The following is a 15,091-nucleotide window of genomic DNA, read 5'->3' as shown; positions in this document are numbered from 1 at the left end:
TCAGCCTGGCTTGCTCAGCAGCTGATGGGTGCCAGTTGCTCTGTACAATTGTAAAAATGATCAGCATCCTCTGATAGACCATGAGCACTTTTCCTGTTGCTCCCTGGTTTGCACTGATGCAAAAATAACTTCCTTGCGCTTTCTGCCTGCCTGACTGTGGCAGCCCAGATTGAATTAGGGAATACACAAACAAGTTACAGAAACTTGCTGATACTGTCGTGACCTTTAACTAACACTTGCTACTCTTGTTTCAGTAACAAATCAAACAGTATGGTTTTGGATCACTTGTCTTCATAGCTGGCTGCTGTTTCTTCTTCATCGGCACAACACCAGGAATCAGCAATGTCTAACTGGACTGATGTCATCTTGAGCTTTATTCACTTATTTTGACCCTGATTTGGAGTGGAGGCATTGTTTAAAAAAACAAAAAAACATCTATCATGTAGGTTGTCTAAAATAAAACTCATTTAAACCCATTCTAGGTGATGTCTTTTGGTCTGATGTGTCTCTCAAGGTGACTTGAAGGAGAGGTTGCACCATGGATTGATGCTGTCAGTAGCACAGCTGGTGCTAGAGCACTACAACTGGACTGTTTCCAGACAGATTTCACAGTTTCCCTGTGGCACTGGAGTGCAAAAGCAGGTTGATGTCAATAAGGCAAAGTCCAAGAAATGTCATAATGGAGTGGACCACCATCTTCTTTGATTGTGCAGAGGCTTATGTCTGGAAGAGATAAGAAATTAATAACAAAAACATCCCAGAATGGAATATGTGCTACTCAAGCTGAGTGCTGGCTGAGCTGCTTTGTCAGACAAGAGCACTTGAGCCTCTCTTGAGCTACAGTATGTCTCCAAGATCAAGGCAGGAGGCTGAGTGGGAATACTGGGGAGAGAAGGTGAAAAGGCTCAGTTTTCCAATACAGCTTGGCTGTGGTACTTTGAATTTGACAGCTGTTGGGGAGTATATGAAGTAGAATTCAGTCAAGTTGCAGGATTTGTGGTTTTTCTGTACTTGGCCTCTTGGAGAGTGATGTTTGAAGGGCCAAGCTCTGCCCTAGACTTCCTCCAAACCAGGTGAATGCCTGTACTTGGGACTTACCTGAGTGTAACTTACGTTCCTGCTGTGTTCCTTGTTAGGGAATGCATCTGTTTGACAGACCTGGAGCAAACACTGTTGCTTCTCAGGTTCTCTTTTGAGATGCAACAGTAACAGGTTCCTTGCGCTTTCTGCCTGTCTGACCTGGTGGCAGTCTGGATTGAATAAAGGAACACAAATTCCTCCAGAGCCCCACCTGGACCAAGGGGATGTCTGTTGCTGCTGACTCTGTTCCTGAGCAGGGATGTTGCCTTGGACTGCTAATCATTAGCTTTTTTCCTGCTGCAGTGATGGCAGAGGCATAGGAGGTTAAGGTGCCTGGAAGGGGAGGGCATGGCCCACTTGCTGTTTATCTCCTTTGAAGTTTTCACATCTTTGCTGTCTTGTGTCAATTTTTGGCCCTTGGTGCTCGAGGGTGGAGGGGGGTTCTGCAGGAGCAGGGGTGAGATAGATGTGGCAGAAGGCTGGGAGGAGTGAGAGACTGGAGGAGGGAGTGGAGCCTGCCCTAGTTATCTCCGAGGTTCCTGTCTGGTTAAATGCACCCTATTTTAGTTCTGTGGGAACTTATATATATATATATGCATGTATGGGTTTTACTCTTTTTTTTTGTTTTTTAAGCTTGTTTTAATAAAGGATTTTGAGTCAGCTGTGCTGGATGAGGTACAATTTTGGTGTAGCCTGCTTCACCCATTGAGGCTGGGAGGCAGATTCAAAGCCTAGATAAAGCCAGTGAGGCAGCTTGTGCTTTTTCTTGCAGAGGATATGTTTAATGAGGCCGGGTGAGGATGTTCTCTTCCCTTTCCTGATGCATCTTCATTAAAAATGAAAACATTAAAAGAGAGGGAGGGAGAGCAAACAGTCCTCAGTTGAATAAAGTTAGTCTGGGCAGGGCAGTGCTGGTATGCCTGTGCTGTCCCTCATAGCCCTGGCTCCCACTTCCTTTGAGTCAATGTTTAAAATTCTGGAGCTGATATGTGGGAGTAGAAATTACTCCTCCCCCCGCTGGCTGGTCCTGCCAGGGCTGGGAGCCCTGGGCACCAGCCTGGAGCAAATTGCCACGTGGCAGCTGTGTACAGATAGAGAACTGCTTTGAAAAGCAGGTGCTTCAAAGCACGATGAGCCCAGCCTTGCTGCTTGGTTGAATGGCAAATTGTGTGTCATCCTGTCTGTACTCCAGGCTCATTGGGGTATTTAATTGCTGTGTGCAAACATTCCTAACTAGGGACTTCTGTGCTCCAAGCAGGTGTGCTCTTCTGCATACCACAGCCTCTGGTGGTAAGGCTCCTTTCAGCTTGCTGTAAGGAAGTGTCAGTTCAAAGGCTCTGGAGATGTGGGATTTTGTTTGTTTCTTCAGTGAGCTGCAAGTGAAATGTTCTTGCTGGGCTCACTGCACTTCCCAAACATTCATTGCTGCCTTCAGTTTCTCAGGATAAGTTTTGCTGCTCTGCAGCATCACGTCTGTCAGATGCACCAGGGAGGGTGTGGCAGGGAAGGACTGCGGCAGTGCTTGTCCCAGCTGCACTGCTGTGGTGGCTGCCTGCTGTGCAGCCAGGCTGAGGGAGAGGTGGGAGTCACTGCATGCTGGGAAGGGGAGCCCATGCTGGTAATGCACTTGTCCACAGTCCATGACGCAGCCCTGTGCTGGGGAGGAAGTCTGCGTATTTCCTCATGGCGTAATTCCTCTTCTTCCGGCCCATCCTCAGCTCAAGCAGCTGTTTCTTTCCTGGGCCTGAAAAGCTGAAGTGGTTTGGAAAGGAAAATCTTCATACTTCAGACAACACCTTTGGAGTTACTAAATTGATAAAATCCCCCATGATAACAAATTTGCTTGGTGCTGCTTAAAATACAGAACTGAAGGACAGCTTTAACACTCAGCCCAGTCTTGTTTTAAAATGTGCTTATCAGGCTTGCATCTCGCATTCCTGTAAAGATACTTTCAGTGGATTTGGGAAGGATCCAAATTGCATTTTCCCTGGGCCTGATGGAGCAGGTTAAGCAGCTGGGTAGAAACTTCCCTTATCCTGGCTGGGGTCTCAGGCTCTGTGGGGCCAGGAGGCCACTCCTGCACCCACTATGAGCTGGATGCTGACAGGAGAAGGAAGGTTGATTTGCTTAAAAAGAGAAACCTGCCTTTCTAGTTTCAGGCTTCTGTGGTTAAAGGAGTGATGCCTTGGGGCTGAAGGAAGCAGCTGCTGTCCTGGGCACGTGTCCCATTGTCTCCTTGACTTTTTGCCCTCAATGTCTGCTTATTGTCTTACAGTAATATTCTTTGCTACCTCATCTACAAATTCGTGCTATTTTTGCCCTCTGGAAGCAAGCAAAAAACCCCAAACACTTTCCATGCCCCATTCACTGATGTTAATGTCCATTTCGCTGCTTGGCCATCTGCTTTGAGGAGAAAGGGTGCAGACCTGGGGGTGTTCATGCAGTGCAGGGAACAACTAGTGTGCTGGGAGAGGCACTGGTGTCCCCCACTGCCCCTCTGGGTTGCCCAGCTTTGCCCACTGAGCTGGGAGTGGATGCCAGAGCCCAAGTGGGTGATGGTCTGAGTCTTGTGCAGCCCTCGGCTTTGGCACAAGGAGGGAGAAACTCCAAAGGGAAGATTCTAAATGAAAGTATGTAGGAAACACAATTGGGTTTGATTGGTGTTGGAGGCTTTTTTTGTGAATTTTTTTTTCACTCAGTTTAGCTCACAGCCAGAAGGCAGTTACAATAAGCACAGGACATGGTTGTTTCCAAAAAAATAAGACTGTTTTTTGGGGTTTTTTGTGTTTGTTTTTTTTTTTTAATTTGGAAAAAAATGGAAAAGCTGCAATTTGCCTGCTTTCCTAAGCAAGTCCCTGGCTGTTGAGCTGGCACAGGTCAGCCCACTTCAGTCTTGGCAGTGGGCAGCTGTTCAGGGAGGATGCTTTCATTAAAGAGCAATAGTATCCATATCAAGATACTTCTGCTTTCTCATACTCTGCTGCTCACTTCAGGAGCAGATAGGATGTCTCCCTCTGCTCCTGAACCTCCATCTGCACTTTAGCTCTGTAGCCACTTCCCTGGGGTGTCGCTACCATTGTAAGCTGGGATGTTTTGCTCTGGACCAGGAAATCTCTGTGTCACTGTAGGTGGCAGTGGGAGAGCAGCAGTTAAACATCATGTTCATTAGCTCAGGGATAAACATCTTCGTAGGAGGCAAAAACCCTAGCCAAGCCTGGAAGTTGTTGCCCTAAACAGTACCAAATCCATTCACAAGGGCACAATCTTGCTGGTTTGCAGTGCCTGTGTCTTGGCTGCCTTTTGGTGGAAGCTGCAGCTGGTAGCTGTTGTGCAAAGATCACAGCCAAGTGCCTGTGGCCAGGGCTGGTGGCTTGAGGGAGCTTTTTTTGGGTGCCAGCAAATGCTGGCAACCCTGACAGTGTGTTCTACATGAGTGGGTGGGATGTTGTTGAGGGTGCACATGGCTGCTGAGCATTTTAATCCACTAGACCTGCATTCATCACCTTCCACCTCAGGCAGAAGGGATCCAAACACCATTGAAGACCTTTTAAAGACCATTTGTTTGTGTGATGCCAGTACTGCCAATGTGGCAGCAGCTGGGCATCCTGATAAAATGCTGAACCATTGTTTCTCTGCAGCCCACACTTTGTCCTGGGAGCTAACAGCTGGGATTCACCTCCCCATCTGTAACCAGCAGCAGTAGGAAGGAAGCACTGCTGGCATTTCAGAGGCAAAACCTCTTTTTTCCTATTCTCAGCGAGGTGCAGGTGTGCTGGCACAAAGCAGTGCAGCTGTTTGACTTTTTTTTTTTAGTAGGGAATGTCCTTGAACATAGATGTTGAGAAAGTTTTTTAAAGGTCAGCTTCCCAAATTATTTGTAGCAGAGTGGTTGAAAAATGGCCATGTTAAAGCTGGGTACTCCTGTCCTCCTCAGCTAGTAAACCCCCACTGTTGCTACTAGGGTGGTCTGGTTCAAGGGCTGAGGTTTTAGCTGCTTTACCTACAACTGTGCTGTACCCAAGCTGTGTGCTTGCTGCAGCCACAGAACTGCCTGCAGCTCCTGGGGCTTCCTCATGCTGCCCACAAAAAGGTGTTTCAGGGAGTCAACTCTGCCCTTCACCCACCAGCTGCAGCTGCCCCAGCCCGCCAGCCACCCCCAGCAGCATGTGCCATCTCGGTACCCCGTGTCCTGATTTTCAGCCGTGCTAATTTCTGAGTTAATTTCTTCTCGGTAGCTGTTACAGTGCTGTGTGTTGGATTCAGAATCTGAGTGGTGTTGGTAACATACCAATGTTGTTTGTCTGCTAAGTCGTTTTTACCCTAAGTCAAGGACGTTTTTCTGTTGTCTCGTGCTGCCAGGGAGAAGGGATGCAAAAGAAACAGGACGGGGCGGGAAAGCACAGCTAGAATAAAGGACCTGGGCTCACCAGGGATATTCCATGCCACAGAATGCCATGTCTGTGGGGGGGACTTACCCACAAGGGGGGTTCTCCCATACAGTCAGAGGGTGATGAGCACTTGTATTGTCCATCACTTGTTTTTCCCTTTTTATTAGCATTTTTATAATTTTTTACCATTACTACTATATTTTACTAATTTTCAGTTATTAAAATGTTCTTTCTCAACATAGCAATTTTACTTTGATTCTCCTCCTCTGGAGGAGAATTTCCCTGGCGGGGGGGGGAAAGAGAAGGGAGGTTGAGTGAGCAGGGGATCTCTAAAGGGGTGGCTGTCACCTCGTGTCTCAGGTCCCTGCTGGTATTGCCTGAGCTTACTGTGTATGCAATTTCCAATGACTCAAACTGGTCATTCAGGTCAAGCAAGGCTGGAGAGTGGACATGCTTTTAATCTCATTTAATGTCATTTAGCACGCAGAAACTTCTGCTCATGCCTGTAGGACCCAATCGCCAAGCAGCATTTTGACCACTAATATTCAAGAACATCTGCATGAGCAGAGTTCAGCATCGAGCAGAGACAGTAGCACATGGGAAGACCAGCAGGGAATTGTTCATCACCGCTGTGAGTCCAGAGTTTAAATTAATCCAAATGTGGGGGCCAGGGAATAAGACCTGAATGCCTCTGAGCCTCCTCCTCTCTTCTGGCAGATGGAAATCCTGCCAACAGCACTTGTGTAAGGGCGTTGTGCAGAACAAGCGCAGCAGAGCTGGAGAGCTTTTGCTGGTTATTACGTGGTGGATCCAAACGAGGTTCTCCCAAATGCTCAATCATTATCCTAGTCTTGCATGAATTTAGTCCTGCAGTGCCCTGGGTTACTGCAGAAGGTAGAATATGGGGCTCATATTGGCATATTTATCTTGCTGCTTCTGTCTCTACGATGGTTTGTACTGTAAGATCCCACGGCTTAGCTGCAGGCTGGATGATGACCTGCCAAGGGCACCTAAAAACTCCACCTTCATCCTTACCACATGTTCCCACCAGGCAGGAGCCAGCAGAGCCCTTGAATGCATAGCACAGGTCCTGCTGCCAGCACAGGAGAGCATCTTTCATGCTCTAGATCAGCATCTCTGTGGGCTCATTGTTCCCTTCTCTCATGCCACTTGGATTTTGTGGCAGCTTTTGAGGGTAAAATTCCAATTACACCCTAACATGCTAGAAAAACTTTAAAATCATGCAGGAATGTTTTGGTTTAGAGCAAAAATTTTGGGAGAGAGAGAGAGAGTTTCTAGAGGGGCTTTAGTAGGAGGATAAATTTAATTGGCTTTTTTTTTTTACAACTAGTCTGGGAGAAAATACTTCTTTGAAGAAAAGTGGAAAAAAGCTGTTTATTAAACAATAGAACCTAACAATATTAAAACAATAAAACCCCTTGCCGCTCTAAAAGAGATGACCAACTGAGAAAACCCCCCGGGTTGCAGCCCAGCTCACTCAGTCTCTTATCAGTCCTTCTGGTGCTGGAATTCTCACAGGCCAGGCCCGGCCTGGCCCGGTGGCCACAGGTGTGAGCTGCCGGTGCTTCCCTGGGTGTTCAGTCCAGAGCAGGTTCCAAGAGGTCCAAAGAAAAGGAAAAGAAAAACCACAGTCCAGGGACTCTTCTTTGCCTCAGCCAGCTAAAACTAACTAAAAGCAAAAGGAGAGCTCTCTGTCTTGCCGTCTGTCTGTCCGCAGACAACACAGTCCTGGAGGAGGAATGCGGGGGAGTACGTGCAATGTCTGAGCGAAGAAAAAAAAAGAACTGTGCGATTCTTCTCTCCCCCCTTTCACTCTCTGCAACAAGTCTTAAAGGTGCAAAACTTATTATTATTCAGCATAAACTAATGAGACGATTTGGGGATAAAAGCATCATATAGTCAACCCAGGACAAGGAAGCAGGTTAAAAAGTTGCTCACAAGCTATCTGGCTTCTGGACTCTCCACTGTTTATCTTTTCTTAGTTTACTCTGATAAAGCATTTCCATTTTTGAAATGCTGTTTCCTCACTGTCCTGCTCATTATTTATAACTGGTGCTACTTCACAGAAGTACAGTTTGGCATTCCTCAACTTTTCTGGTTGCTCAGTGGTTGAAAACCCCACTGCTTCTTTTTTCTGTTTACTTCTAGCACTCTACACGTTTTTAATGATACCCATAAAAAATCAGCCCTTTGCAAACACCATAAACCCCATAAGAAACGGAGTGCTCTGCACATTTTCCATTACTCCTGAGCAGAGCTTATTTACCCTGTCCAAAGGCACTCTGCAGATCAATAAAATACCTCCTTTACTTACATGTTCAGGCATTTCATGCTGACTATGTCCCTCTCGACTGAAGACAAATTGTGAAGTAACTCACATAAAACCAGAAATACAAGCAGATCCAAAACCTTCCTGCTAAACTAATCCTGCTGGGAATTCCACTCAAGGTAACCATTTCCCTCTGGAATGTCACAGTCATTTCTACCTGTGGTAAGGACTTACACCACTACTTAATCAGGATTGCATGGCATCTCCCTGCATGGTTTTAGAGGACCATGTGGGGAGCAATACAAGGGAGAAGCTTACCTAGACTTGCTGGGTGCTTCAGCTTCACCTGCTGAAACAGGACACGGATCCCACAGAGGAGCCCAGCTCATGAGAGGCAAGAGCTCTCATCCTACTCATCCCTGAACACAAGTCCACAGAGGACTCGAGCCGGACGATGTGGACAGCAGTGTGAGTTGGCCCTGGCTACTGCTTGGGAGCACATCATGTTCCAGCAAGACACAAAGGCTGACTTCCTGCGTTCCTCTCAGCATCCTCAGATGACTCCTGCAGCCATCTGCCAGCTGGGTCCTGCTGTAGAGCCCGAGGAGACACGAGTCAGTGGCAGTATTTATGAAAGCACACACCCCCCTGGAATGTGATCTGCTCTTCAAAACTCTCAGCAGTCCCTCTCCTGGGAACTGGGCACTTAATGCCACAGGACACTGAGCACTTGCCCCAAGTGTAGCTGTAGAGAGATATCTACACAAATCTAGAAAAAAATTGAGCAAAATTGTATGACTTATGTATAAGAGTTGTTTTACAGACCTCTGAAAGCACTTGACCACTCCCAAAGCCTTTCACTGCTTCCAAGTGGACCAATAATGGAATGTTTGCTTCTCATACAGACCTCCTGTTGCATTAGGGTGAGCAGAAATGATGCATACACCTGAAGGACATGAGAGAATGTGAAAGCTGAGCTATCAAACCTCACCTGCTTAATTTACAGGTATAATAATGAGGTTATCCCCACTCTATGTTCTTTGCTCTTACTTTAACATAAAAGATTTGAGAATATAATTAAATTGTCCCTTCCCTGCTCCCTCCTAAAAAGGATGTTGAAGGAATAACCCTTTCAGTGTGCATTTCAAAAATGTGGGAACAGAGACACAGACACATTTAGCAATCTTTCCCAAACCACAGAGGAACCCAGTGGCAAAGCCAGCAATAAAAACATGCTTTGAAAAAACATTTCAGACTTATGCCACCTAAAACACAATGTGTTCAAGTCAATATTGTGTGGTACAAATTAAAATATTACTTTTATTGGTATGCTTAAACAGAACATAGCTATCAGCATAAAAACCAAACAAAAGAGAAAACTTCCTTCCTGTACCTAACAGACATGTCATTTTTTTCTCAGTAATCATATGGAGGGGACTGACATCTTCCCACTGACTTTATGGGTTTTTAACTGCATTGGTTTGTTCCCAGGGAGTCTAAGGATTGTGATGAGCACCATGGTTGTGGCTGTTCTTCCTAAAGCCTGATACCAGGAGGAGCGGCATGTCCATTCCACACAAACACTGCACAAAGAGCTGTGCACATTTGCAGGCTTCCAGACAAAGCCCTGACAGATCCCAGCAGAACCGAGGGTATTAACCTGGTTACACTAGAATGCACACTCACAATGTTATGGTTTCCTCTAAACACATTTTCCATCAAAGTTATCGAGACTTAGAAAAGCCACAAAGCTACAAAGAAAAATTAAGAGGAGAACTCAGAAGATTTCTAATAAAGATAAATCTAACACAAATTTATTCTATAAACTTTTCCTGGCAAAAGACAAAGCATATATAGAAACATACAAGAAATATTCCTTGGGGAAAAAAGCTACAGAAAATTACAAAGTATTGGGTGCTTTAATTTATCATTGTAGAATTGCACTGTTCTCAGTCCTGTCTGTAAACACTACAGATCCCTCAGTGCAATCACTCTTATGCCATAAATATTTTTGTTAATCACTCTTTTCTTCTCCTTGGTAATGTCGATATTCCGGCTTCAGCTCCCATGTGTTTTTGTGGGTCCCCTTCACATTGTAGATGCCTATTTCTCTCAAAATTTCTTTCAAGTATATCTGAAAGGAAACAAAAGTTCAAATTAAACAGGCAGGCAATTGCCACAGTTCCTGCATACCTGCTCAATTGCACGGACTCAGTTCCTAAGGGGCAGACAGCCTGGCTGGCTGATGGGCACTAACTGGTGTGGGAAGGATTCTGGGATAGACTTCCACCCTCAGGCACCAGCAGGGATTAGCACAAGCCCCAGAGGTGATAGCTCCCAGGCAGTCCCTCTGAGAGGCAAGTACTCCAGGGGCTGCTGAAATGAAGTTACCTGCATCTCTTGGGAACTATTATGGCACACATCTTCCTCCTGCTGGAATTCCTCCAATTGAGCTAAAAGCTCTTGACCTTTCTTCCTGCTTGGGCTGGGATTATCTTGAAAATCCTTGCCTTATTCAAACTTTGTCAAAGCCTCACGCTGTTGGTTTTCATGCCATTTTGCAAAGCTCTAAGCATTTCATTATGGCTCATTTTTAAAGGAGAGCTGAGTGTGTGTCTGAGAATTTTCTAATACCTTAAAATATTAAGGCTTGGAAGAGAAAGAAAAAAACCAAAACAAGTAGAGCTATTATGCCAGTAGTATAATAATCTTTGACAAAACACAACTCAATGATATTGCCCTCCTTCACTCTTTATAATAAACACCAGTAATTTCTTAAGAGTCACAAGAGCCTGCTTGTTTGTTTAATTATTAATTGGGACTGAGATGAGTGGATTGTCATGGCAACTACAGACCACAGTTTAAGAATCCCCACATTAAATTCATAATTGCTTGACTTTGAGCAATTTAATCCTGTTGGAGTGCTTATATTGAACTGGAGTTGTTGTAATGCTTGTATTTTTTGCATCTGCAGTTCCACTAAATATCAACGTACTCCAAGCCATTAAAACCAACAAATACATGTTGAAGACACAGGAAAATAAGAAAGGCTGATTGTCTAAGTGTTCCTTACACTCTCTCCCTCTTTGCTAAATGGAAAAGCTAGGAAATATGTGAACAAAAAATATGTTCTCAGTCAGTAAAATAAGTGTATTTTAGTAAAACTTATCCTTACTCTCCCTCTCCAGGTACACACCAGAAGTATGCAAAGCAGCCCAACACGTAAGAAAGGTGACTGTTAGGGACATGCATATGAACCAGCTTCTTAGGGTCTTCTAGGGTGTTTCCTTTGAGCAGAAGAGTTCACTGTGCAGGGATGGCTCCTCAGCCTTCTGGGGCGCAGATGCAAACCCCAGCAGGTGGCAGCAGCAGATCGCCGCCGTCCCCTCGCACACCTCGTCTGTTGCAGAGATGCCGTCATTGTTCCCCTCAGCTACCCGGGACACACGCTCGCTACGGCAGCCATGCACCACGCACGGTGCAAAAGGTGCTGGGAGCAGGTGAAACAGCCATTTCTGCATGGGTGTGTGCAGATATGCACACCTGCATACCCACTGCCTGCACATGAGGCAGTGTCACCGACAGACACTTCAGAGCATGGCAGAGCGGGTGGGAGAAACACCTGGCTGCAAGGTTAAATTCTGCTCCAGTTCACATGGACAGAGAACTGGAAGAAATCCCACATAACTGCACTCAGTGCCATGAGGTACACTGATGTGCAGTTCCTGAGCTGGCAGATCTAGTCTGCCTGGGAAGCTGGGTCACAAGGTGTGATGCTGCTGCTGGGCGCAGGCAGAGTGCAACCACTATGGCTGAACTTACCACAGCACCCACCCAAACCCACCCACCCAGCTACATGAAGGCTATTTTTAATTTCAACTACTTTTCAGACCTAATTACCCAGGCAGTTCTGTTTCTCTCAGGGCAAAACTTCCAAGAGTGTAACAAAATGGAACAAAACCAACCCAAACCAAAAAGCAAGGTAAGGTCTGTGACACAGATAACAGCACTTCAAGCTGGAACCGTGAACTGCAGCAGCTGAGGATTTGCCACTTCCTCCCCATCTCTGCTGCCGGGGGTAACCAGGCAGGAGAGGTGTTAGGGAGGGCAGCTGAGAGCATTAACCCCAAAACATCCCTGTGTGTGCACAGACAACACTGAACTGCTGGAGTTTTTAGACAATTATGAAACATCACTGTGTGCACAGACAACACTGAACGCTGGAGTTTTTAGACAATTATGAAACGTCACTGTGTGCACAGACAACACTGAACTGCTGGAGTTTTTAGACTATTATGAAACATGGATAATCCCGCTGTGCTGTGCTGTACCTGAGAGCAAGTGGCTTGAAGAGATGAGTTCAGGGCGTGCTATGATTTTTCCTGCAGGATCAATTCTCCTTCTAGAAACCAGGACTCCCCACCTGGGTCTCCAGTGCACCAGGCTGGCCTATGTATCTTGAAGCTTATGTACATGTAATTCTAGCACAGAAACTCATCTGTAGATGATCTCTTAATATATTTAAAGCATCTTCTGCTCTGTTCTACCTTTCCTCATGATTTTTTCCATATAAAGTGAGATGTTATAATGGAATTATGGGATAAAAATTTCTTAGGAGTTAACTTAAAAGCTCTAAAAACCCTTCTGAAACTTTGAGGAGGAAACAAACCCTGTTGTATTTAGGATGACCATTACTTAAAGCTAAAATAGAAGAAAAAATCCAAACAATCTACTCAATTTTTAAAAAATACAATTCTTAGGCCACTGGCTCCATCCTGCCTCCATTCTTCCCTAATATTTGATTTCTCACAGACAGTATTATGTTCTCAGCCATGAAGCCCAAGTCTGGAATTACTGCAATATTTCCAGGGAGCATTCAGTACTTACATCTGGGTAAGTGGCAAAAGATTTGCCTACTACTGCAAATTGTTATTTTGCATTAGAATGAAAAACAAATAAACCCAGGTTTCCCTAATATAGCAGCAATTTACATTCAGAAAATACTTGTTTTGTGATTTCATGACACAAATAAAGATGGCAGCAACTTCTTGTGTAACATGCAACATATTCTGTAGCAAGGGTTTAATTTACTATTTACATTTACCATTACATAAGAAAAGTACCTTTATTTATTTGTAACTTCAAGTTCTCCAGTGGCTTAAGTGGGAGTCTACTGCAAGCTGATGTCATGGTACATGAGATAAATCTGTACCAACTTGCATTCAAAGTGATCGGGATTGTGACTGCCACACTTCTCTCACCAAAAATAAAACCCACTTAAAATTTTCTTGCCACTTCCTCCATACCTTCCTCCTATTCCTTCCTCCTTCTCAGCTCCCATGACCCACACACCTTCTCTGCTGCAGAGATATGGAGCTGACTCATGAGATAAATGAATGGAAGACATGGATATGTTACTCAACTTTCAAGTTTCTTTCAAGGCACTAGAACACAGTGAACCTACATGGATTTTACTTGGGTAACATCTTTGTGCAGCTTCTAACCAAACAGATTGTTTACCTATACAAAGGCTCTGACAGAGATACACTTCATTCTAAATGTGAAGTGAGCAAAACTAGTAAGCATCTTCATTTTTTTTACAGAGTATTTTTTCTATAATCCAGCTGTTACTGTTCTTTCTTCTGCCTTAGCTCTAACAACCTGTGACATTGTTGCTCCATTTAGACTCAAACATAATTAAGTCTCCTTAAGTCTTCTGAAATTTGCAGCTGGGTTGAGGATAGATATTGAAGTTGGCAGTGAAAAACATCAAAAACACTGAAGGACCTTTGCATGTCACTGTCACCCTGCCACTCTTGCCTGGTCTGCTCAAGGAAAGCTTGAACACAGAAAGAAGAGAAAGAACTGGAAAGTTATGGTTCATACATGAAGAGGCTGACAGACACTGCAAGACAACAAAACCATCACATATGCAGATGTCTTGCTGCTTTTCTTGTCTGTGTATCAAAACACTGCTTAAAAGCAAACCCCAAATAAATCCTAAATATCAACCACCTAAACTCCTAACCTAAAAATTACCCTATTTGTAAAGGAAATCCAGTGAATTTGGCGGCATTGAGCCTGAGCTCCTAACATGAATAATCCATGCATTTAATACAAATTCCATGAAACATAGAAAAAGAGCAACCCCTACTGCTGTGCCAAAATAAAGCTCAGAAGCTGAGGGAAAGGCTGACCATAGACTAACATAAGCTGCTGCTGTCAAGAGAACTAGGCTTCAGTGAGGACAGGAATAGCAGGGGAGACATGAGAGCATTACAGAATTTGTTTCCTAGTATTAAAGCAAACCTAAATAAAAAGAGACCATTTAGGTTATTTAAACCATCTCTGTCAAGAAAAAGCACACTCACTACAATGTTTGGTATCCTACACTGTCCTACAATGCTGAACTTAAAACTTGGTGATTTCAGTTTGTTGTAAAACATATTTAGAGAGGAGTTTCTAAGGCATATAATACATATTAAACTATTTTCTAGATATGTAAAATACACACAGTAGTAACTACTGAAAATGGTTGTATTTACAAGACTTGCAGTACATACCACTGGCTGTTTGGTTATGTCCACCAGGTCTTTAATGTTGTAATACTGATGTTTCTCAAAGGCTGAAAAAAGCATGTCCAACACTTGTTGTTTATCAGCTCGAGCTCTTTTTCCATCTTCTTTCTTCTTCTTCTCATATTCAATCTGTTACAAAACATGTTTTAAAGACATTCACATGTAATGCTGTATAATTCCCAGCACTGAACATTAAGCTACAAAAACCTCTTTTATTTAACAAAACACTGTTCAATGACTGAGTGCTTTTCATCTGGCAAGTTTTCTTTTGAACATTCAAATATTCTTTTATGAACATAAACTAAGCATTTTGTCCTCAGCATAATAAGCTTCTCAGATGTATCTGCTTTAACCAGGAAAAAATAAAATGGAAATAGAGCCTGCAGGTGCCCAAACCTGGGAAAAAACCTAATAATAATATAGAAATCCAAACTGAGACTATATTCTCACTCCACCTCTGTTGGTACCAGCTTCTGAGGTACAATGACAAATGTCAAACAACTTCCAAACTGCCATGCTCGGGACAATCCACAGGCTAACATGGCTACATCCACAATCATAACAAGCACCTGCCCAAAGAATGTTCCCAATGGCCCTTGGACACTGCCTCATTTTCTCAGAAGCAGCAATCAAGGCATAACCTCCATTCAATATACAACCAATCTTCAACCTTTGAGGGTCTGGATGGTTTCTCTTCAGGAGAAACCAGAGTAGCACACATGAAGTTGCACTAGTCCCAAAAAACCAAACCTTCT

At 44.3% G+C, this 15,091-nt stretch overlaps 2 protein-coding genes and 2 non-coding genes across 4 annotated transcripts in view; 3 read left to right on the top strand and 1 right to left on the bottom strand.

The window, feature by feature from the left end:
• The window catches only part of TPT1 (tumor protein, translationally-controlled 1), a 4,828-nt gene extending 4,351 nt beyond the window's left edge, over window positions 1–477 (top strand). Inside the window, exon 5 of the mRNA XM_005420760.2 lies at window positions 255–477. Coding sequence (XP_005420817.1) covers window positions 255–257 — 3 coding nt within the window. The 3' untranslated portion in view covers window positions 258–477. The remainder of the gene's footprint in view (window positions 1–254) is intronic.
• LOC115947852 lies at window positions 62–189 on the top strand. The gene has a single exon (XR_004081697.1). It is a non-coding gene; the product is annotated as a small nucleolar RNA SNORA31 (small nucleolar RNA).
• Window positions 478–1,139: 662 nt separating the features above from the next.
• On the top strand, window positions 1,140–1,275 carry LOC115947853. Its single transcript, XR_004081698.1, has one exon. It is a non-coding gene; the product is annotated as a small nucleolar RNA SNORA31 (small nucleolar RNA).
• A 7,775-nt stretch (window positions 1,276–9,050) lies between these two features.
• The window catches only part of GTF2F2 (general transcription factor IIF subunit 2), a 79,053-nt gene continuing 73,012 nt past the window's right edge, over window positions 9,051–15,091 (bottom strand). The window contains exons 8-9 of the mRNA XM_005420759.3: window positions 14,322–14,465; window positions 9,051–9,892 (exon numbers count right to left, since the gene is read on the bottom strand). Of these exons, the coding sequence (XP_005420816.2) occupies window positions 9,773–9,892; window positions 14,322–14,465 (264 nt within the window). The 3' untranslated portion in view covers window positions 9,051–9,772. The remainder of the gene's footprint in view (window positions 9,893–14,321; window positions 14,466–15,091) is intronic.

Source organism: Geospiza fortis, unplaced genomic scaffold (assembly GCF_000277835.1).
Source record: "Geospiza fortis unplaced genomic scaffold, GeoFor_1.0 scaffold194, whole genome shotgun sequence".
In the NCBI taxonomy this organism is placed as follows: Eukaryota; Metazoa; Chordata; class Aves; order Passeriformes; family Thraupidae; genus Geospiza; species Geospiza fortis.
The sequence above is the reverse complement of the archived record's forward strand: the minus strand, read 5'-3'. Positions and strand labels throughout refer to the sequence as shown.